This window comes from Triplophysa rosa, linkage group LG12 (genome assembly GCF_024868665.1).
Source record: "Triplophysa rosa linkage group LG12, Trosa_1v2, whole genome shotgun sequence".
Classification (NCBI taxonomy): Eukaryota; Metazoa; Chordata; class Actinopteri; order Cypriniformes; family Nemacheilidae; genus Triplophysa; species Triplophysa rosa.
In genome coordinates, this window is record NC_079901.1 from 25,301,235 (window position 1) to 25,323,982 (window position 22,748).

Genomic DNA, 22,748 nt, shown 5'->3' on the forward strand with positions numbered 1-22,748 from the left:
TTGCCATCTTTGTGGGGACATTTTGTCCCCATACCGTAGGGTTTACCCTTCACACACACACACACGCACGCACGCACACACACACAAATGAAGACTGATGCAGAGAAGAAGAGGTGTGTGTGTCTCACATTTTACCCCAAAATCAAAACAAAGAGATTAGATTTTGCCTAAAGCAAACCGAGTCCATGTCTAGCACCTGTTAAATGTTTTGGATTGATCATGAAAAGTTCTCATGACTTATAATGCCAAAAATATCATTCTCATCACATACTTCAACTGCTTTATTCATACAGTACTCATAATCTAGAGATAGTTTCTCACATTATTTGATACTTTTATGATATAGTAAGTGACATAAATGATGTTACAACACAAAAAACCAACAGTGGTTTGGTTGAAATAAAGAGCACTTACTAATAACAGTCGGGGTAAAATATGAGCTGCGTGTTCCCATGACAATCACTTCAGCAAAAAACATAAAGAGAAAACACAGGAGGAAAAGACCCGCAATCCTCACTGATGCTACGAGCAGAGAGGAGAATGACATGAGCGACACACACACACGATGAGTGTTCCTCCTCTCATGTGAAGAGTGTGCGTCCATCATCAAACACACACTCACACACTCACACAAGCAGAGCGAGAATGTTGATCCACAGTTAGAGGTTTGGTTTTGTGACACAACGGTTTTTCTCTTGTCCTCTTTACTCTCGCAGCGTCCCGGCTCTCAGACGGACCCCCGCGGCCCCTCACAGAGACAGCTCTTTGGCTCTGATGTGCTGCAGTTTCTCCCGCAGCATGAGGAAGGAGGGTCGTCCGGCGGCGTCCAGTGTCCAGCACTGCTTCATCAGATCATAGACGGCGGCCGGACAGCCGTCAGGAGGATCCATCTTATATCCCTTCTCCACCCGCGGCACAACCTCCTTCAGCGGCTGAAAACACACGGCACACACACACAAGAACCGAAATAAAACCCAACAGAAGCTCAGACTGCCCTCTGCTGGACAACAATAACACTCAACGCATCTGAAAGCCCTTCACTTCTCCATCATCGGGAAAAGGAATGACATCATTCCGACTCCATGCTGCTGTCAGGACGGTTGGTCCTAATATTCTCAAGATTTACTTTTCAAATGAAAACTATGAAACGTGTCCTGTTCAAACATCTCTCTGCAAATGTAAACACGAAGTTCTGTTTTTTGTCTCCGTATGACTTGTGCATGAACTGAAGTAAGAAGAAACCTCAAGCTAAGCTCTCTGTGAAAGTGCGACGCAGACGTTCACATGTGACTGCTGAAGAATACAATGACGGCGTTCTTACGATTCTCGGGTACGGCACGCGGCCGAAGGAAAAGATCTCCCAGAGAAGAACTCCATAACTCCAAACGTCTGATTTGGTGGAAAACCTCTGAAATGAAAGAGAGCCATAAGGTGTGACGTCTGACATCACTAGAGATGCGTTGATGAGGGTCGGTCTCACGAACCTTCTCTCGCAGAGCCTCCGGTGACGTCCATTTCACCGGCAGTTTGGCCGTGTCCTGTGTGGACGAGGCTTCTTTGGTCAAACCGAAGTCACTCACTTTGGCAATGTTGTCGTCGGACACCAGGACGTTACGAGCCGCCAGATCTCTGTGAACGAAGTTATTGGCCTCCAAATACTCCATCGCTTCACACACGTCACTGTCACAGAGACACACAGACACACAACGATGAAGATCACCAACAAGCTGCGCTGATCATGTGTCACGTCGCTTTACTCACAGAGAGAACTTGAGAAGACACTCGCCCCCGAGCACGGTACGACCCCGCGAGCGCAGGTAATCCACCAGACTGCCCTGTTACACACAACACAACACAACACAAATCCATCAACACAAAGACTGCAACACTCGCTCTACATGCATCAACATGAGGTGAAGCGCACCTTTGCCATGTATTCTGTGACGATGTACAGACTGCCCCTCTCCTCCACGATCACACCCAATAACTGCACCAGGTTAGGGTGTCTCATCTGACTGCAGTACACACACACACACACACACACACACACACACACACACACGCGTGTGTAAATGAACATATGAAGTACGGTGTGATAACAGAAGAGTGTTATAGAAACTCACGTCATGACTGAAGCTTCAGCGATGAACGCCTGAGCCGTGGCGTCATGTTTGATGCACTTCACAGCCACTTTTGAGCCGCGGTAATCTCCGACCATTACATCTGAACACGCACAAACACACGCACACAATCGCACACAAAATCACGCACACAAACACACAAAGTCACACAAACACACACAAAGTCACACACGCACACAAACACACAAAGTCACACAAACACACAAAGTCACACACGCACACAAACACACAAAGTCACACACGCACACAAACACACAAAGTCACACATGCACACAAACACACAAAGTCACACATGCACACAAACACACAAAGTCACACACGCACACAAACACACAAAGTCACACACGCACACAAACACACACAAAGTCACACACAAAATCGCACACAAACACAAAATCACACACGCACACAAACACACACACACACGAAATCGCACACAAAAACACACACGCACACACACAAGCACAAACGCACACAAACACACACACAAAATCACACACGCACACAATCGCACACACACACACACACACACACACACACACACACCGCACACACACACACACACACACACAAAATCACACACACAAACACACAATATCACACACACACAAAACCACACACACAGAAAATCACAAACACAGAAAATCACACACGCACACACACAAAATCACACACACAAAGACACAAAATCACACACGCACACAAAATCACACACACAAACACACAAAATCACACACACATCAGAAGATGCTGAAGTGTATGAACATTCATCAATATTGACCTCTGACCTTCACTCACCTCCAAACTCTCCTTTACCGATACTCTGCAGAAGTTTCAGATCTTTTCTGTTCAGAGCCCATCCACCTGCACACAAACCACACATCAACACACACCGTGATTTACTATAGTAAACGCAAAGTAATCGTGTTTTGGGCAGATTGACCGTGATGTGTGTAACCACAGTTCACCTATGAATACTATAGTAAAAACATGGTTCATTCAGTGAACCCTCCTCGCTGTCTGCACGGTTCATTTGTGTTCTTGTGCTGTGTGCAGATGTAATGGTGGTGTAGCACTCACTCCTGGAGAACTCGTCCTGCGCTGCCACCGTCCCCTCCATCAGTTTGGGTCTGATCAAGCGTGTGCACAGACCGTCTGCGTCTTTCGTGTAGTGCTGACAACACACACAGTGATGTTACACATGTTGTTAAACACAAAGTGTGGGTCAGGGGTCAGAAGTGACAGCAGATGTTCCTCTCTGAGCATGAGAAACAGGAAACTGAATTACTGTGAGGAGAGAGAGATACCCAAGAGACCAGAGGCATGATGGGATAGACGTCAGAGGAGGGAGACAGAAATGAGAATCTCGTGGCTGATAAATGAGCCGATAATACACATGAGCCTCAGGTCATGTGACTGTCACTGCTGCCATCACAACCCTTACAGAAAAGACATTTGTGTTTTTGGAACATTTTTGGGTGAATTTCATGTGAATTACCGTGTGAAACACATAGGATAACATGTAAAAACCCATGGGATGATATGTGCAACATGTGGTCACATGTAAAGAACATGTGATTACATGTGGAGACATATCACCACGTCCCACATGTCATCCAATGGGTTTCACACGGGATTCACACCAAAATGTTCCAAATCACACATTTCACACGTGATCACATGTGTTTTTTGCACCCGTGAATTTCATGTGTCTTTTCTGTAAGGGATCTAAATATTACACACACTTTTGTTTTGTCTTGGGCTAGTGTGCAATGCCCTAGCAACCACTTAGAACACCCTAGCAACCAAGTAGCGCTCAGCAGAAGCAGCACACAGATTTTCTTCAGTATTCCTGTGAAATGTGTGAGAAACATGACGACTCTGTTCAGATGATGATTTATTGATTTGAGCCTCTAGAGGGCAGAAAACCCCCGCAAATGATCTGAAGATACAGTTACAATCAACAAGATTAACACAAACAAACAATCTTCTACACAAGCTCAGACACACACACTGAGGTCTGCTCTGGTGTACAGAGATCTGTGTGACGGTATGAGCAGCTTGTTGTGACACGCAGTGAGAACAGAATCAGATAATATAGACAAACACAAGAGAATGTGAGGAATTCTGTTACGCAAACACACACATACAGACACACGCGCACGCACACGCACGCACACATGCACACACACGCGCGGCAGCTCGAGTTCTTACACGTACAAAAAAGTATGAACATATTAGCCCGGTTCTGTCAACCTTGCACTGGTTACCTATAAAGCATCGCGTTAACTTTAAAATCTTGCTTATTACCTATAAAGCCTTACATGGTTTAGCTCCTCAGTACTTGAATGAACTCCTTTTGTATTACAGTCCTTCACGTGCATTACGCTCTCAGGCGTCCTGTCAGTTGGTAATACCTAGAATTTCAAAATCAAGTGCAGGTGGTAGATCCTTTTCCTATCTAGCGCCTAAACTTTGGAATAGTCTTCCCTGCACTGTCCGGGAGGCAGACACACTCTGTCAGTTTAAATCTAGACTAAAGACGCATCTTTTTAATCTTGCATACACTACTCTTCCATAATATAAATCTTCAGAGGGTTTAGGCTGCATTAGTTAGATCAACCGGAACCAAAAACACAACTGATGTACTTGTTGCATCAAAGAGTACAGAACAGTACTCTACTCTCAGCCAGTCTTGTCTCATTGTTCCAAGGTTACCACAGCGAGCAGGATGCAGTTCATGGCCTGACCTGATGGTAGAGCGGAGAATGGGAAGTGGGGACCTGACAAGAGCTGAGATGATAGAGCTGGATAAAGAAGGACGCGGTCTCTTGACATGTCCTCACGCACACACACACACACGCACGCACGCACGCACGCACGCACGCACGCGCACGCACGCACGCACGCACGCACGCACGCACACACACACACACACACGCACTCACGCACGCACTCACACACACACACACACACACTCGCACGCACACACACACAAACACACACACGCACGCGCGCACACACACACCTCCACCAGCTGCATGAGGTTGTCGAAGTATTCCTCCTCATCGATGGAGAGTTTTCCGCTGTGATAGATGATGCGGTAATGTTCCACCTTGGCCTCACAGCTCACACACAGCGTGTAGTCGCCGGGGAAATTTGTGCTCTCGCGCACCAGAAACAGACCCGTCTCTGGCGGATACAACAGCCGCTCGGCCTGATCTCGCGTGATCTTACCGTGAAACCATCTGAGACACACACAGAGACACGATGAGAACGTTCCCGAGGGCCATGAGAGGAAAACAACATTCATTTTCATTTGCAAACTTTCACCAGCACAAACTGAAAGCATGTACACTGTTACAGCAGTAAAGGAAAAGTGTTCACATTGAGAGTATGCAGTGAGACGACATCGAGACACAATCACACACGTGAGTGACACATGTGTCAGATCTACAGCTCTTTTTTTTCAAGTGAAAACATGATGCGCGATTAGATGAGTTTGTTAGCAACACCATCACATTCTAAACAGTGTGCATGTCAAAATAAAATCACTCGTAATAAATCAATGTTACTATTATTATTATGATTTCATGGTTTGCATCAGTGTTCATTTTTATTGATCCCCATTAACTCGAGATATATTTGATGAGTATTTCTGACACATGAAAGTGATCATGGTATGATGGGTTTATAGTTAAATGGGTGATTGGACGCAGTTTCATGCATTCTGACTTGTTTACGCTGTTGAACGTGCAGCTTCTCATGCTTGACATGGTCAACTTGTCAAAAAAAACTGTTGGACGTATGACGTAGTATTTCTGTGCTCAATACACTCCCCCAGCGTTCGGAAAGTTTTCAGAAAGTTTTTTTTGAACATGAAAACCCATTACATAACAACTTTTCTTAGTCCCTTATTGGGCAATTCTACTGGAAAAGCACGCCCATGGCAAGGCGAAAGAAATAGCCCTCCCACGCGCGTGCCAACCGACGAGCGATAGGAAGACCCGCTAAAGGAGCGGGTATACTTGATTTTCTGCGTCCGTCTCGAGCTCAAACGTGTCCGCACAGCTTTAAGCTCGGATTAAGCTCAGACATCCAAGTTCGACACACGCGCGCGCAGTACACATGAGCATGTGACAACAAGAACAACAACCAAACAATACGGAGAAGGATATGCTTCTTAATTTACTGTTCTTGGTTTTGTATCGTTCTTCTTCGACAACGGCACACTGCAAACTTTCTGTGTGTATACTGCCACCTAGTGGGCCCTTAACATTTTCTCGCGCATGCGCTGTTGTACGCATTTCGTCCACGCGGTCTGAAAATTTGGGCTGCGTGTGGATGGGGATGACGAAATTGCGTCATGCAGACGGCGTGCAAACGGACCATACCCGCAGCTTTATCAAGATGGTCTGCGCTGTGGGCCTGCAGCTGCTGCTCGTTACTCTTGCAATAGTGAGAGAAGTTGAGGTGTGTCTGTTTGTTCGGGGCATTTCAGTGATGGATGTTATATAAACGCTGGATTTGGAGATGTTTGAGACTGATAGATGGCGCGGTCCCAGCGCTAAAAGATGCCGGACATGAACCGCACGCGGTAAGTCAAACTAGGTCATACGTCTGTGTTTTGTTGGCAATCGGCGCGTACGTGCATAATGTAAACAACAGGAAGGGATTAATGTGATGATGTGTTGTGTGCTCGTGCTGTAGCTCCTCCCCCCACACACCCCCAGGAGGTCGTTTGTTTTCGGAAATCATGGTACAGCTGTGTCTCTCTTTTATAAATGTGATCAAACTAAAGACTCTTAGAAGATGTGACGTATGCGATACTACTGTATAGGCACTCAAGATTAATATGAGATTGGCAGAAACTGTGCGTTCAACCGCACCTTTAAGCAGTTTTGAGTAAAAGACGAAGGGAAATTCATAAGATTTCATCCGAGCTGAAGAGTTTCTAGTTATTGAGTGTTGACTGGATGTTGTGACTGAAGAAGTTCCGTCACACTGATCTCACCGCTCGCTCGTGCACGCTCACACACAATCACAGCTCATATCTGATGGGGTGTGTGTTTGATCATGCGTGTGATTTGTCTGAAGCATTGAGACGTCACAACGGCAGCGATCGAGTGATGTCCAGATAAAAACTCACGGCATGAGACTCAGTTTGCCTCCAGATTTCACGCCCTCTCTCTTCTGGACGTAGTTTGCTGGGATGGTGCCCTCACTGCCCACTATGTTCTTTGCTTTGTACCAGTTTGGGTCCTGAATCAACAAATCAACCAATCACAACACTCGCTGAATGCGTGCGTCCTTCACACAGTCATAACTGTGGATCAACTCTATGTCATCATTTGAATATCCAGAAGATTCTCGTTGGCTGTTACCTTGGTTACACCGATGATGGTCAGTAAGTCTCCTTTACAGAAGGGCAGATCCTGCTCTGTGCTGCCCTGGAAATTATACTTGGCCACACACTCGGTGCCGGGCGGCCATGATGCCTGCGTGACAAATCAAAACCAATGACACCCGGCCTTCATCCTGCTCACACGCTCATATGCTGTGTGTCAATCATATTACAGTCTTGTTTTACATCACTAAGATAATAACGCCGTGTTTAAATTGAAACTAAAATTAATATCACACTTCAAAAAAAACAAAAATGTTCTCGACAGTACAGGTCATCCAGACAATTTATTTATTTATCACTTTATTATTAATGATCAAACTGTGTGTGTGTGTGTACCTGTAGAGCAGACATGTCGAGTGTGTGTGTGTGTGTGTGTTGGGGTGGGATGGGATGGGGGGGTCGGAGTCTTCTATGAGTGTGAGACGCAGATGAGCAGCATCAGAGCTGAAGAGAGAAAACACACATCATACACTCATCATTACATGCTCGGTGTGTCTCTGAAAACAACGACATTCTGTTAAACAATGTGAAGAAAACCCTTGAATTTCATTACACACACACACAGTGACAGACTGATGGTGAGCAAACCCACCAGAACAGGAAGTGAAAAACAGAAAAAACCCTCAGAGGATGAAAATGACACAGATTTTCCATTATACTGATGAAGAGGAAGTGTGTGTGTGTGTGTGTGTTTCACATCCAGCATGTAAACCAACTTCTAAATTTGGTGACTGATCTGAAAATAGACGACCACAATTCAACAGCAACATTCATTTCATGAACACACATCTGCTGTCAGCCCAATGCTCACTTACATTAGGAATATTAAAGAAAAGTTCAGGTAAAAATGAGAATTCTGTCATCGTTTACTCGTCTTCATGTCATGTCAAACCTGTATGAGCATTTTTCTTCATCAGAACACAACAGAAGATATTTTGAAGAATGTCGATCATCAAACAACTCTGAACACCATTGACTTCCATTGTGTGAACACAAAACCACTTCTCAAAATATCTTCTTTTGTGTTCCACTGATGAAAGGCTCACACACAGATTTACAAGTGCATGAAGGGAAATAAATGATGACAGAATGTTTATTTTATGACTGAACTATCACTTTAATGAGACACACACACACACACACACGCACGCACGCACGCACGCACGCACGCACGCACGCACACACGCACACACACACACACACATCCTTCAGTACATAGGACTGCTGCATCTAAAGCACTTCCTGTGTCACAACCACAGCACTACTAATATAATAAAAACATGTATAACTTTGTAATTGTTTTTGAAGACAATCTTTTTAGCGAGAGACAAGAAACATGAACACTACAGTATGATTTACTGTACACGTGATGCGAGTATTCCTGTTGAATGAGTGATGTTATGATTTTCACGCGTCACCCGTGGTAACTGTGTGGGAGTGTTGTGTTAGCATCACACAGGTCAGGAAACACAAACACACGCTAAAACAATCAAATCTACAACAACAAGCCTCTAAACACTACATGTGCGAGGTCAAAGGTCAGGTGAGTCAAAGCTGCGTCTGAATTCATTCACTCCTTCACTATTCCCTATATAGCGAATGACATTTGAGTCCACTGCATGGGGAAGAAGGGAATGAAATGAGTGAAGGATTTCAGACACTGGCGTAATATATCATGCGTCTGACAGCTCTGTCGGGTTCGTCATAACGCTCACCTGCGTGGCTTTATAAATTGTAATGTGAAAAAGTTGATTTTCACCTTATTTGTTTACATTTATTGTGATGGTTTATTATAAAGAGATCAAAACAACTGTTCGTCATGTTTATTTACATCGAGTCATTTAGCAGACGCTTTTATCCAAAGCCACTTACAAACGAGGTAAACAATAGAAGCAATTGGAACAACATAAGCAAAATAACGTTGTTGTTAAACGTTATTACGTTTGATAAAATTCTTTAATATATAAAAAATAAAACACTACTGTCTGTAACATTCTTTTAATCTGTTTATTTTTTCAACAAGAACAAACACAAGTGTATAAACGTGCATTTGTGGCATTAACGGTCACTTTCCTCCAAGTGATTCTAATCAAGCGGTTGATTAGCGCTGTATCATGGGAAATAGTGAAAATCAGAGTGCACTGTGGGTAAAAAGTACAGTGAACGAATGTAGGGAATGAGTTGTTATACTCAGAATGGCGGACAACCGATCTAGTGCACTATGTAGGAGATAGGAAGCAAATTCGGACCCGGCTGTTGTGTTTTAGCCATGAGTATCCTAGCAACAACCTAGAAACTGTCTAATGCCTTAGCAACCACTGAGCACACCCTAGCAACCACATTCGAGCCTGAGAAGTGAAACACACATACTGTATGACAGACATCATGAGTCCAGTGACGTCATCATCACACTTCCTTCCTGCATTCACATCACATCAAACCATGATCAGAACATCCTTTATAAATCACATACTGTACATTACATACGGTTTTATTCATCAGAATCGACATGATTTATATTTCAGTAAATATCATTTCTCTCTCAGATGATGAGGAGGCCGAGAGATGCTGTGACATGCAGCATGTTGGATGATTGACAGATCAGAATCAGACGCTCACCAGCAAACAGTCAACACATCAGACCTGAGCACTGATCTCACATCAGCTTCAAAGAGTCAAGATGTGAGAGAGCAAATCATCAGAATGCATCAGACCAGTGGTCTCCAACGTGGTGCCCGAGGGCACCTGGTAGCCCGCATAAACTCTGTAAGGTGCCCGCCAAACACAGGGCTCAACAATAATGCTCAGGACAGTTGATGAATCTGTGACTATACGTATCAGCCAAGTGCTACACATCATCAGGAAATGTTATTAGCACGTGTTGTAAGCTTTAATATATTCAAGTGGAAAAATATGTGAAAGAAAACAGAATTTGGTCCTGTGAGCCTAAAAATAATGCATCACGTGTTTCAAGTTTGAAAGTATTTTATCAACAAGTAGCCCTCTAGATGATTTTATATCTTCAGGTAGCCCTCGCTTACAAAAAGGTTGGAGACCCCTGCATCAGACACTCCGCTGTCATCCTGTCCAATCAGACACGACCTGAACACAAAACTCACGCACGCACACACACGTCTGGTTTATTATCTCTGTGGGGACTGTCCATAGGCGTAATGATTTTGATTATGACCAACTTTATGGAGATGCAGATTTCATTTTCCAACAGGACTTGGCACCCGCACACAGTGCCAAAGCTACCAGTACCTGGTTTAAGGACCATGGTATCCCTGTTCTTAATTGGCCAGCAAACTCGCCTGACCTTAAGCCCATAGAAAATCTATGGGGTATTGTGAAGAGGAAGATGCGATATGCCAGACCCAACAATGCAGAAGAGCTGAAGGCCACTATCAGAGCAACCTGGGCTCTCATAACACCTGAGCAGTGCCACAGACTGATCCACTCCATGCCACGCCGCATTGCTGCAGTAATTCAGGCAAAAGGAGCCCCAGCTAAGTATTGAGTGCTGTACATGCTCATACTTTTCATCTTCATACTTTTCAGTTGGCCAAGATTTCTAAAAATCCTTTCTTTGTATTGGTCTTAAGTAATATTCTAATTTTCTGAGATACTGAATTTGGGATTTTCATTCGTTGTCAGTTATAATCATCAAATTAAAAGAAATAAACATTTGAAATATATCAGTCTGTGTGTAATGAATGAATATAATATACAAGTTTCACTTTTTGAATGGAATTAGTGAAATAAATCAACTTTTTGATGATATTCTAATTATATGAGCAGCACCTGTACATAAATATAAAACATATCAAAAGTTACATATTTCTTAATTATATACAGTACATGCATGTACGTGTATTTATATATACATAATTATCATACGCAGTACACCAACATATATTATGTAAACAAAAACGTTTATTCTGCAAACGATTAGTCGCGATTAATCGTTATGCAGCCCTAGACTGAACCCAACAAACCAAACATCACACACACGAGTACATTTCCCATTTGAATGAGACGTTCAGATCAAACTCATGAGAACAACTATAATCCTACAACACCAACATACATCAGTGCAAATGTGTCGTAGGTGTTCCTCATCTTGTAAAGCACTACAGAAATAAAAGTGAACTGAGATTCTTCTGAGCACCTGTGAAAGCGCTACACGCTTGAATGGACGTCATTGTTCTCTCTCTCATGTTTCTGAGGGGAAACCCATTTCAGCCCATCTGACCTCATGGAAGTGACCCGCTGGTACCCGGCCGGAGGTCCTGGCGCACGGGCGTCTCGCGACAGACACGGCAGACGGCCGTCTGCCTCTTTAAAGACCTGAGGAGATGAAGACCCTCACCCTCATCATTTTACCTCAAAACACTAAAGAACAGCACATTATTCTGACTGTGAAACCTCGACACACCGCTTTAAAAAGACATCAGACGTTTTTGGGACGTATATTATCATGTTTTTTTGGAGGTGCTTAAATAAAACTTTGAGCATAATATAAAAAATGGTATTTATGTGGGAGTCAGGATGCTTCCAAAATACCGTAGCACATCCCACACTTCCATATTGGTAAGGTACAATAATGGCATCTATGAATGAAATACGTTTTTGACCGCCACATGAAAAAAACAGGGTATTTTACTTTTTTATTTTATTTTACAAACTCTGCTTCTCAGAAACGTATGTTTAATAAAAAACAACCCGAGTTTCAATCGCAACCTAACCAGCTTTAATATAAACCAATGTCAGATGCTGTTTAACTCTATCAAACCCTTTATTCACAACACGTCAGTCCTGCATCATCAGGACACACATGAATGATGTGCAACTGTATTCAAATGTTCAGAAATATCGCACGAGCATGATTTTACATGCACTGCAGTCATTAACACTCACACATGTAAAGATCACATCTGCATACACGAGATCAGACGAAGTGCATGAGTGTAAAAGTATAAAACCACGAGAGCATTCATGTGTAGCATGTACACAACACAGACACGGCTCAACGTGATGGTTAATGTGCAGAAATAAACACAGAATGAGATGAAAAGGGTTTGACTGCTGCTGCTGCTCGAGACACAAACACGCGCACATTCACTCACCCTGATGTCGAATGTCCCACAATCAGCTTCAAACCTCTCGTGTTCGATTACAGTCGGATTAGTTCCGATCATGCAGTATTGCTGTTTTTTAGATCGGACCGTGTAAATCGGGCCTGTAGATGAAGAGGAAATGAAATAAGATGAAAAATGTCGCGTCGCGGTGTTTTTGTTTCTAGCGCTTCCACTCTGAGTCACTGCAGCTGTGAGACACAGTCGCTCCAGCAGAGAGTTTCACGTTGGGAAACATTTAAGATTAATTTTATTTTATTTATATAGCAATGTGCATTGTTCCAAAGCCGCTTTACAGAAGAAAATCAGAAAAACACAAAAAAGGTCAAACACAGCCCAGTGCATGATGTTTATAGAAAAAGCAAGATCATTCTAGTAAATCATATCTAATAAATACATATCTAATCAACGAAATGCCAAAGATTCTTACCTTACCTTACACATTTAAACCCGCTCTATAAATCTCAATAAACCGATTGAACTAAATCCTTATTCTGACTGTAACCACAGACGACTGCGCTTCGTCTGTACTGAGCATCGCTGAGAAAAACAACACGTATCACGTCACAACGAAGTCGCTTTGATGCAACATTTAGTTTGAAATAACATTTAAAATAATGACGAGATAGTGTAATAAACATTAAACTAAAGCTACACAATGAAAAACTGAAACTGAATATGTATTATTTAGACCCAAACTGATTATTCTCTCCCCCACACTCAGAAACAGAGGCTATAAAAACAATTTATACCGGAAATGAGACGATTTCTACTCAGCTACACCGACTATCAAATATTGCATACATTATATCTACCATACAAATAAAAAAGTATTAAAACACTTCGTGTATCCAATGAGTTGTTCATTTGAACGGGTCCTAAATAAACGTGGAAGAAGTGGAACGTGTCAGAGTGTCATCGCTCGACTTATGAAAAGCGCTTTTGCGTCCTCGCCGCTTCCGCGCATGCGTGAATCGCCACACCGCGCCGTCGGGAGAGCTGAGCGTTACCGATACGCTTCAGATCTAAAGTTAAATCATTCACTTTCAGACAATTATAGAGATAATAAAGCCTCGGGTCGAATCGCGACGCTCTCTGATCAATGGGGTTAAAGGTTTTGTTCAGTTCTCTCATAGTTTTGGTGTTTGCGGCATCTGCTGGTCACACAGAGAAAAAGCACACGAAGTAAAGCGACAAATAAACGAACACGAACATTGATGTGAATGAAATGAAATCATGTCAATGTGATGCTACGACCACAAGATTGACCAACATAAAAACAATCTACTACAGCATACTATTTACTATTCCATCATCATGAAGACTGTTAAAATGTTGTTCAAGCAGTAGTCAATTTTTTTTATCTTAAAATAATGAAAAAAGATGTTACAAGACGAATTCATTCATTTATTGATAAACAGCAGTTGTATAAATAACTCCATTTCTTCTTCTCAATAAGAACGAAGTGAAAATGATTCATCCTCTACTGTATGAATCTGTGCGGGGGATTCTTGCAGATCTTTGTTTTCAGAGTAATGTGTTTACATTTCATATCAATTTATACTGCAATACACTTTAATAGATAGTTTAAATTAGAATGATGAAGTATTGCATCGTCTAGTGGTAGAAAACAGCCAAAACAAATCAGAAATACATCCAACAATGATGGGTTTGACACTTTCTAGCACCATTTTACCTTGAAGTTAATGTACAAATAAATATGAAGAAACAAAACAGCAGGAAGCATGATTTGTTATTATTTGTCATAAATATGAAAGTGCTTGATTGTTTCTGGCATTCACACCAGCAGCTACAGTAACACAATCCGCACATGTCTCCATCTGTCACACTCAATAAAGTGGAATGACAAATTTGGACCCAAACGGCGACACGTAGTCGATCCCCACGTCGTGAAACACCTGCTGTGGCAAAGCGATGTCACACAGGTAAACTCTACCCTCGCCCTGCGACAGAGGCAGTCCCAGACACCATCCGCTGACGGGCGGGTCTACGCTCAACACCGGAACTCGATTCTGATTGGCCCAGTCGGCTGCCGCTTGGTTCCAGAGCTGTTCTCCGAGGAAGACGCTCTCATGACTGTCCAGCAGTGGTGGGCGATACTGTAAAATATAGTATCGATCCGATACCAAGTAAATGCAGGGCCAGTATTGCCGATTTCGATACCGATACCAATACTTTTTACTTTTAAAAAGCATTCACTTGAACTTACATTTACTTTCCTGTAGATGAAATGTCATGATTTATCAGATGAATGCATCATTAATATGCTAAATCTGAATACATTTTCATGACCACTAAAATATTTTGTGATTTGTGCTCTTAATGTGCCTGTAGGCTAATTCATCATGTAGATGTTAAAACACTGGACATCATTTAAACCAAATAAATCTATTTATTTAGTTATTTATTCCTGTAATCGAATTTGCAAACATGAACTTTGCACCAAATTATTACTGGAAAATAGTAACAATAACAGATTAACAGAACAGAAAAACGATATATAACAAAACAATGTCTCGTTATCCCAGTACTACTTCTCTAGCTTTAAAAAACCAAAGTGCACAAAATTATTACTCAAGAACAAAGATTTTAAAACTGCTTTTCCGTTTTTGTTCAGTGTTATGTTTAGACAAAATAATAGAACAAATTAACATGTTTCCCTTTCATTACACTTTTTTTAAAGTGAATTTATAAACAAACTGCACACTATTATTTAAGCACTTTATTTACTTTGTGTCTCAATTAACAATAAAGTACTTTCAATCTTTGGCTTTTTACCCCCAAAGGCCCACTGCCATACATCGCAGTTCGCCGTGTTTTTATTCACCGAGGTGATAAACTCCACACGATGCTCCTCTTCTTTTCGCCGGCTGCAGCTGCGTCTGCGCGCTTGGCGCTGCTGAGTCACGTGATAGCGGACTACAAAACACAGCAGGGCAGGAGGAGCAACGTATGCAAAACTAGGTAAATGGGAAATAGTTTTTCTTCATTATACAATTATTAGCTGCATTAGTAAATAAATAAAATCAGTAGTAAAAACTAAAAACACATTAGTATCGATATTTTTATGTTAGGATCGATCCTTTTCGATACAACCTCAGTATCGATACTTCAGGATCGATCCGCCCACCACTACTGTCCAGACAGTTATTGACCAGATCCACCGGCGGTGTCACGGGCAAATCTGACAGGAAAACATGCTTCATACGTGTAAACCGTGTTTTCATTTCCTACTCTGAACAAAACACACATGACATATTACTGCACACACGTGTCTATCTGACAGACACGTTTATTTAGCCAATCAAGCTCTACTTCTTATCTGTATGTAGGGCTGAAACGATTCCTCGAGTAACTCGAGTTATTCGAATACAAAAAAATCATCGAGGCCCTCGTTTAATCCATTTAACTACAGTACACACGGAGCACTGCGTTTCCCCACGGACCCTTATTACTGACGCACAGCCGCTAAACTCGATTCATGTTACAGGCTCTCACACACGCATTTGAGTCTGTTCACACGCTCACACGTGTGACTGACGCTGATAAATAACTGAGAGCTTATTGAAATGGTGAACTGCTATTTCACTTAGTTTTAGGCTAGTTTGCGAGTGAAATTTGTTTTCCGGCTGCATTGAGTCAATAAAACTAGATGCGGACTAGTGGATGCCGAATCCTGTTATTTACACATGGCATCTGTCTGTTCTGCGTGTCTGAGTGAATGAACTGCACAGTTTAACGCGCTACACGCGTGATGCTCATGAATTTGTCTGCGTCTGCGCTTTATGAGGACATGAACACAAAAACTTCATCTCCAGAGTTGCTCTGAGAGTTTATTTCAGAACATTTTACTGAGTGAAGCTAACACACTAAAAAATAAGCGTCTTCCAACGACCTGCCAAAATAAAAGTCCGGTTAACTCTGTATTTTTATGTGGACAATTTAATAGTAAAAAAAGAAACTAAAACTAATTTAGATGAACTAAATGCATCATGCATAAGCTGAAGTTAGTTGTTTACCTTTGAAATTATTCTTTCTATTTTTATTAATGTTTCATATTTATACATTTGTATTAGGCCTATATTTCATTTTGAATGTAATATGGCAATGGAATGTACTAAATGGGTTTAGTTTTCACAGATATTAATGTATGCAATTTCAGCAATAAATATATAAGTTTTTCTAAAAAGTAAACAAATTAGTTGTGCATTTTAAGAGACGTGTCTTATTTTCTCTTGTATATTTAGTATTGCTCTTTAATAAAGAAAACGTACTTATTATCCGAATACCCGATTAATCGATGGAAAATCAGTAGAATACTTGATTACTAAAATAATCGACAGCTGCAGCCCTATCTGTATGTTAAACCTTTGACCTTTGCGGTGCTAATGCAATGACCTACCGATTGAGCTACAGGCACACCTTATTGAAGTTTATTTTCGAAACTTAAAATTCGGAAAAGGTATCTAGACATACATTTAAGTGATTATTTGCTATAAACTATTTCTGTGTTAGCATTGCAGGTATTTTAAGTATTTCCTCCTGTTCCATTCACAGAAGAGATTCATTCATGCTTCATTTACAAAACATTTGAAGAAAATTCTTTTGAACGGACACATTTGTTCTTAAACTCTAATCTTAAAGGGGTCATATGGCGTGTTTTTCTGTGTCTTTGGTGTGTTATAAGTTGCTCATGCATGTATTAGACGTGTAAAACTGCACAAATGAAAGTGTGGGAACAAAAGAGTCATTCTATGTAAAAGCCAACGCTCACCCAGACCTGCCTGAAACGCCTCTTGTAGCCACACCCCCACAAATCTACATCAGTTGGTGGTCTGATTTGACTAAGACCGCCCAAATGTAGACGCAAGTAAGGTGGGCGTTCCTGTCAGTACAACTGAAGAGGAACCTGATGTTCCAAATATGGTCAGAGGCGTCACATTTCCCTCACATGCTTGCAGTATTCCACCAATCACTACTCACTGGTGAACTGGCCAATCACAGCACACCTCGCTTTTCAGAGAAGAACTACAAACATGCACAGTCTGTGGAAAATACAGTGTTATTGAACCTTAAATCGTGTATACACATTGCATTACATCTAAAACAAACCATAATATTCCTTTTAGCCGTGTTATATGACCCCTTTAAAGTCACCATGAAACGGAAGTTGCGATTGACTTCTTTTCCGTATCGTGACGTGTATCCGAGTGAAACGGCTTCTGAAATTAGAAAAATTAGGGCTTTATTTTGCCCTTCCCGTTTTGATTGGTTTGTTGTAAATTGGGCATTGCTAACAAAATGGAGGCAGGTTTGAATGCCAGTTTACAGTCTCTTGTGGACGGGAGGGCTAAAATTGCCTGGCCATTGGACAGTCACTATAGTCCCACCTCTTTTTTGTTGCTTACATCATGTGGTGAAGAGTTGTTGTTGAGAGCGGGAGTGGATCTTCATGTTTTTGATTAAAGATTACAAGTGCGAATGATAACAAAAATAATGGTGTGCAAGGATAAATCATTTATAGTAATCTCTGCAACACTGTGTAAAACACTTAGAATTTTGTGCAAAACCTTTTGATTTCATGGTGACTTTAAGGTTTTCTTCACATTTTTCCTAAAGGTGTTTTTTATTCATTTATTTGGTCATTTCAAATGTGAGGCGTTTAGTGTTGAGTTAGACATTGCGACTTGACAAAGTTTAGTTTAGTAATGAGGAATCTGAATGTAAATATATTTAGGCATTGATTCTTAAGTGTTCAAACTGTTCAGAGATCAGTCTGTGTATGGCCAGCAGGGGGCGAAACTCTCTCACCCACAGACTCCCTGTGATGTGATGTGACTCGAGGTCGAAATGACCCGAACGATCTACATATCAACTATTAGATGTTACATCTGATCAGATAGCACAGGTACATCTGTAAGATGTCTGTCAAAGATCTGGAAAACATCTGCTGTGTAAAAACATCTGCTAAACATCTTAGAAAGAGTTGTTGTACAGCCACTATAAATCCTACAGACGTCTTCTAGAGGTCTATTTGACATCTCAACTCAACTCACTCAACTCAACTTTATTTATATATAGCGCTTTTACAATTTTCATTGTTACAAAGCAGCTGTACATGAGACACATTGACTACAAGCAAAACAATCAAGTTGTACCTGCAAAAACAAGAAAAGGTTGAAAACACAGAAGACAGACACACCCACACACAAAACACTCCACACACACAACACGCACCAACACACACAGACACAGAGACACACACACACACACACACACACACACACACGTACGCACACACACACACGCTCAGTGAGAGCACACATTTAGGATAAAGGAGAGAGAAGCACAGGTCAAATATAGCAGATAATAAATTCCTATATGCAATATTAATTAAGTAAAACTTTAAGATTCTAAAGCAGCCCCCCCGGTCAGGCAGATAGTGCAAAAACAGTATGCAAACGGTGGCGAGGAACCCAAAACTCTAATCGAGAAAAAAAACCTCAGGAGAACCCAGGCCCAACCAGGGGATTCCAGTTCCCCTCTGGCAAAAGCTGCTGCCTCTGCACAAGCTCCAGAGAACTTGCACAACAAGGCTAAATAAAATAAATAAACTTAATAATAAAATAAATTATAGTTTAAGATTATCATTAATAATCTAATAGCATTTGAAGTTTTGTGGTGAAGACATGTCAAGAGACCGCGTCCTTCTTTATCCAGCTCTATCATCTCAGCTCTTGTCAGGTCCCCACTTCCCATTCTCCGCTCTACCATCAGGTCAGGCCATGAACTGCATCCTGCTCGCTGTGGTAACCTTGGAACAATGAGACAAGACTGGCTGAGAGTAGAGTACTGTTCTGTACTCTTTGATGCAACAAGTACATCAGTTGTGTTTTTGGTTCCGGTTGATCTAACTAATGCAGCCTAAACCCTCAGAAGATTTATATTATGGAAGAGTAGTGTATGCAAGATTAAAAAGATGCGTCTTTAGTCTAGATTTAAACTGACAGAGTGTGTCTGCCTCCCGGACACACTGAGGGCACATCTGACAGCAGACGTCTCAGAGATGTTGAGCACATGAGCAAACAGCATCTGCCAGATGTCTTGCAGATGAAAATAGACGTCTGCCAGATGTACGTGTGCTATCAGGGCATGATCCATAAACAAATCATTCGTCAAATAATCCTGCAGTTATATCATCTCTCATGTCACTGATGTTTCATGTATGATGTTCAGGAGAGCGTCACCTCTGACGTTCAGCACGTGTCTGCCGCTGGTTTGATTGAAGAGCATCAGTTCAGTGGTGACGGTCTCCTGCATCTTCACACAGTTGGGCAGGAAGACGATCACATCCACCTCGTGATTGGCTAAGTGTCGTCTGCAGCTCACGCCCTGAACGTGCGGCCCACACAGAAGCACAACCTGAGGCCGCCGGTGCACGGTTTTTGGGGTCAATCTGCATCAGACACACATCAGTGATGCTCACTGTTAGTTCTGTTTTGAAGGTGAATCCGGTCGAGATGTTTTTAAGATGTCACCTGTAAGGACCCCCGAGCAGCACGAGAGCCGTCTGAGCCCCACAGATCCCCGTCATCTCCAGCCTCGGCTCCACAGACAGACCGAGACGCTCCGCTGCGGCCAGCAAACGCTTGTATACGCCGTAAGACACGCTGGAGACGACCAAACCTGAATCTGAGAGATTCAGAAGAAGTGTAATTACTGCAGCGTGATTTAAACCGAGAACCTGGAGTCCTCAAGCGCTTTCATCACATCTCTTTAATGTCTCAATTATTTCTCTTAGACATCTCATGTGTGTCTCAGATGTTTCTCCTGAGAAAAAGCGTCAGAAATGTGACAAATGTGTCTGTCGAGTTTGAGAAGAGATGTCAACAATGTGTCAAACTGAGCTCAGATTTGTCAAGTCTGCAATCAAAAGTCAATATGATTGAGGATCTCATCACTGTAAAAAATGATTCTGTGTCGTAGCAGATTTCATGAAATTAATTGAGTAAACTTTACTTAATACAATTGTGTTCTTGTTTTTTTCACCAAAATTAAAATTAAAATTACAGAGAAAATCTCGGAATTCTAAATGCACAAATTATTGAGTGAATTCAACTTAATTTGATCATGTTCAACCCACTTAAACTTGTATAAAGGATCTTTACTTAATTATTTTGTGGTGGGACTACATGAATTATTTTAGTTCATTTCACTAACTGAGCAGTGGATTCTCAGCATGCTTTGCTTGCGACAGCTATTTTATGTGCTTTACAATAAAATGAAAGACTTGATAGAGTTTATTGTTCCGTTGTCTTTAGGATTTAGAAGAGACTCTGTTTGTATTTTTGAGTTCCGTGCTTACCATCGTTCAGAAGAGCGGTGCTTGTGCTTATGGGAGAGCTCATGATGTGTGTCTTCACTCAGTGAACAGTAATAGTGTTAATGTCAGTACTGAGACAACTCTCACCTAACTACATACATATCATATATGTAATAACAAATGTTAAACTGAAGTTAAAAAAGATTTTTTTTAAGATTATCATGTGACATGTGCTTAAATAATTTAGGTAATTTATTTATTCATTGAATATTGTGTTAAAAATACGTGTTAAAAATATGCTTTAAAGTTCTTAAAAATATTTTGGGTAATTTTGTTACCATCATTTTTTAAAAGTAAATATCCGTGTCATTTTTTACAGTGTATGAACTCAAACATTTCTCATCACATGTACTCACATCCAGATTATTTACCAATCTACATTCATTTACACCTCCAGACTCTTCATGTGTTTACACAATTATACTCTCATTTGATTCTCTTTTTAAGTAATTTTAGGAGAAACACCTGAGAGTGCTTTCACACCAGACTCATTTAGTACGGTTGAATCGCACTAGAGTTCTTCTTCGTTTGGGCAGGTGTGAATGGAGAAATTGCACTCGAGTGCGCATCAAATAAGCGTACCGAGACCTCTTTGATCGGTACGCTTTCAAACGAACCCTGGAGCGGTTCATTTGTGGTGAGAACCACCTCGAACAGACCCAAATGCAAAAAGCAGCTAAACCAGCTGCTGTAGTCAGTGTTTGTTGACAGGTTGCACTAGAATGGCAGCTGGTGAGGTGTGGATGACCATATTACATCCCAAGTTTCGAAAACTCAACAAGAACAGTGAACAGTGCGATATTTTCATTGTTTAGCAAACAACTCAGGGAAAGGGGGATTAATAGATCTGTGGAAACTCCTAAGGCAGTACATCCGAGTGCACAGTTGAGCGGGCTAGCCTTACCACGTCTGACACGCGATGTTGACGGTGAGTTTATTTAGTTTAAAAAAATCAGTTTAGGAAATACGTTCTCGCCAACGAGTGATCATGTACAGATTTAGTACTCTGTACTATGAATGTGAGACCATCTATCAACATCTCAGTTGTCAGTGCGAGGGGCTTTATGGCTGACACGTTTTCTCACGCTAAACACGAACACCAATCAAAAAGCAGGACGACCTGCAAAATGACAGCGAGAGAAAGAGATGTCGTGCTAAGGCTGGATATGTTATCTCAGCTCTGTCCGTATCTCCACACCCCAAACCTTTTATCACACCTGCACAAAGAAAGGTAATATATCACACACACACACACTCGCACACACACATACGTGAGGCGATAAAGGCTTTAGACGGAGGACAGAGAAGAAACATGACATGCTGCTTGTGAATCACACGCACACTTTAGTCATGAGCCTGAGAACACGCTACAAACACGGACAAATGCGTGCCTGCTGTAACACTTACACACACCCACACCCACACACACACACACACACCCACACAGAGCACTGCACATACACACGCAAAGTAGAACCTGCTCGACGGGGTAAAACACAGCAGATCAGTGCGGTAAAATAAACTCTGCTGGAAGCGAATCCTTCGAGCGTGATAAAGACACTGGAGCCCAGCCACCACCAATTAGAGAGAGAGAGAGAGAGAGAGCGAGAGAGAGACAGAGAGAGTGAGAGAGAGAGAGAGAGAGAGAGAGAGAGAGA

General features: G+C 41.8%; 2 protein-coding genes across 4 annotated transcripts in view; both read right to left on the bottom strand.

Annotated features, from left to right (window-relative positions):
* Positions 1-266: 266 nt before the first annotated feature.
* LOC130562381 (tyrosine-protein kinase CSK) lies at positions 267-13,244 on the bottom strand. 3 transcript variants are annotated; one of them, XM_057347289.1, is made up of 14 exons: positions 13,122-13,244; positions 12,678-12,790; positions 7,885-7,992; positions 7,526-7,639; positions 7,291-7,403; positions 5,170-5,389; positions 3,222-3,315; positions 2,940-3,005; positions 2,124-2,223; positions 1,925-2,015; positions 1,762-1,835; positions 1,485-1,680; positions 1,322-1,408; positions 267-932 (listed from the first exon to the last, which is right to left on the bottom strand). In XM_057347289.1, exons 3-14 carry the CDS (start codon positions 7,897-7,899, stop codon positions 750-752), a joined length of 1,353 nt encoding a protein of 450 aa, XP_057203272.1. In that variant the 5' UTR covers positions 7,900-7,992; positions 12,678-12,790; positions 13,122-13,244; the 3' UTR covers positions 267-749. The 3 variants fall into 3 exon arrangements, with proteins under 3 accessions (XP_057203272.1, XP_057203273.1, XP_057203271.1); XM_057347290.1 differs by lacking the exon at positions 13,122-13,244 and adding an exon at positions 11,720-11,898 and having other exon boundaries at positions 12,678-12,876; XM_057347288.1 differs by lacking the exon at positions 13,122-13,244 and having other exon boundaries at positions 12,678-12,875.
* Positions 13,245-14,206: 962 nt separating this feature from the next.
* Positions 14,207-22,748, bottom strand: part of LOC130562382 (enhancer of mRNA-decapping protein 3-like) — a 21,289-nt gene continuing 12,747 nt past the window's right edge. The window contains exons 6-9 of the mRNA XM_057347292.1: positions 20,246-20,399; positions 19,955-20,163; positions 15,818-15,891; positions 14,207-14,776 (exon numbers count right to left, since the gene is read on the bottom strand). Of these exons, the coding sequence (XP_057203275.1) occupies positions 14,537-14,776; positions 15,818-15,891; positions 19,955-20,163; positions 20,246-20,399 (677 nt within the window). The 3' untranslated portion in view covers positions 14,207-14,536. The remainder of the gene's footprint in view (positions 14,777-15,817; positions 15,892-19,954; positions 20,164-20,245; positions 20,400-22,748) is intronic.

Excerpts from the sequence above, each read along its gene's own strand:
- LOC130562381 (XM_057347289.1), bottom strand. Across the intron at positions 2,224-2,939 it reads CGGTAAAGGAGAGTTTGGAG|ATGTAATGGTCGGAGATTAC; the intron begins GTGAGTGAAGGT and ends GTGCGTGTTCAG. Across the intron at positions 933-1,321 it reads GCGTGCCGTACCCGAGAATC|CCGCTGAAGGAGGTTGTGCC; the intron begins GTAAGAACGCCG and ends GTGTGTTTTCAG.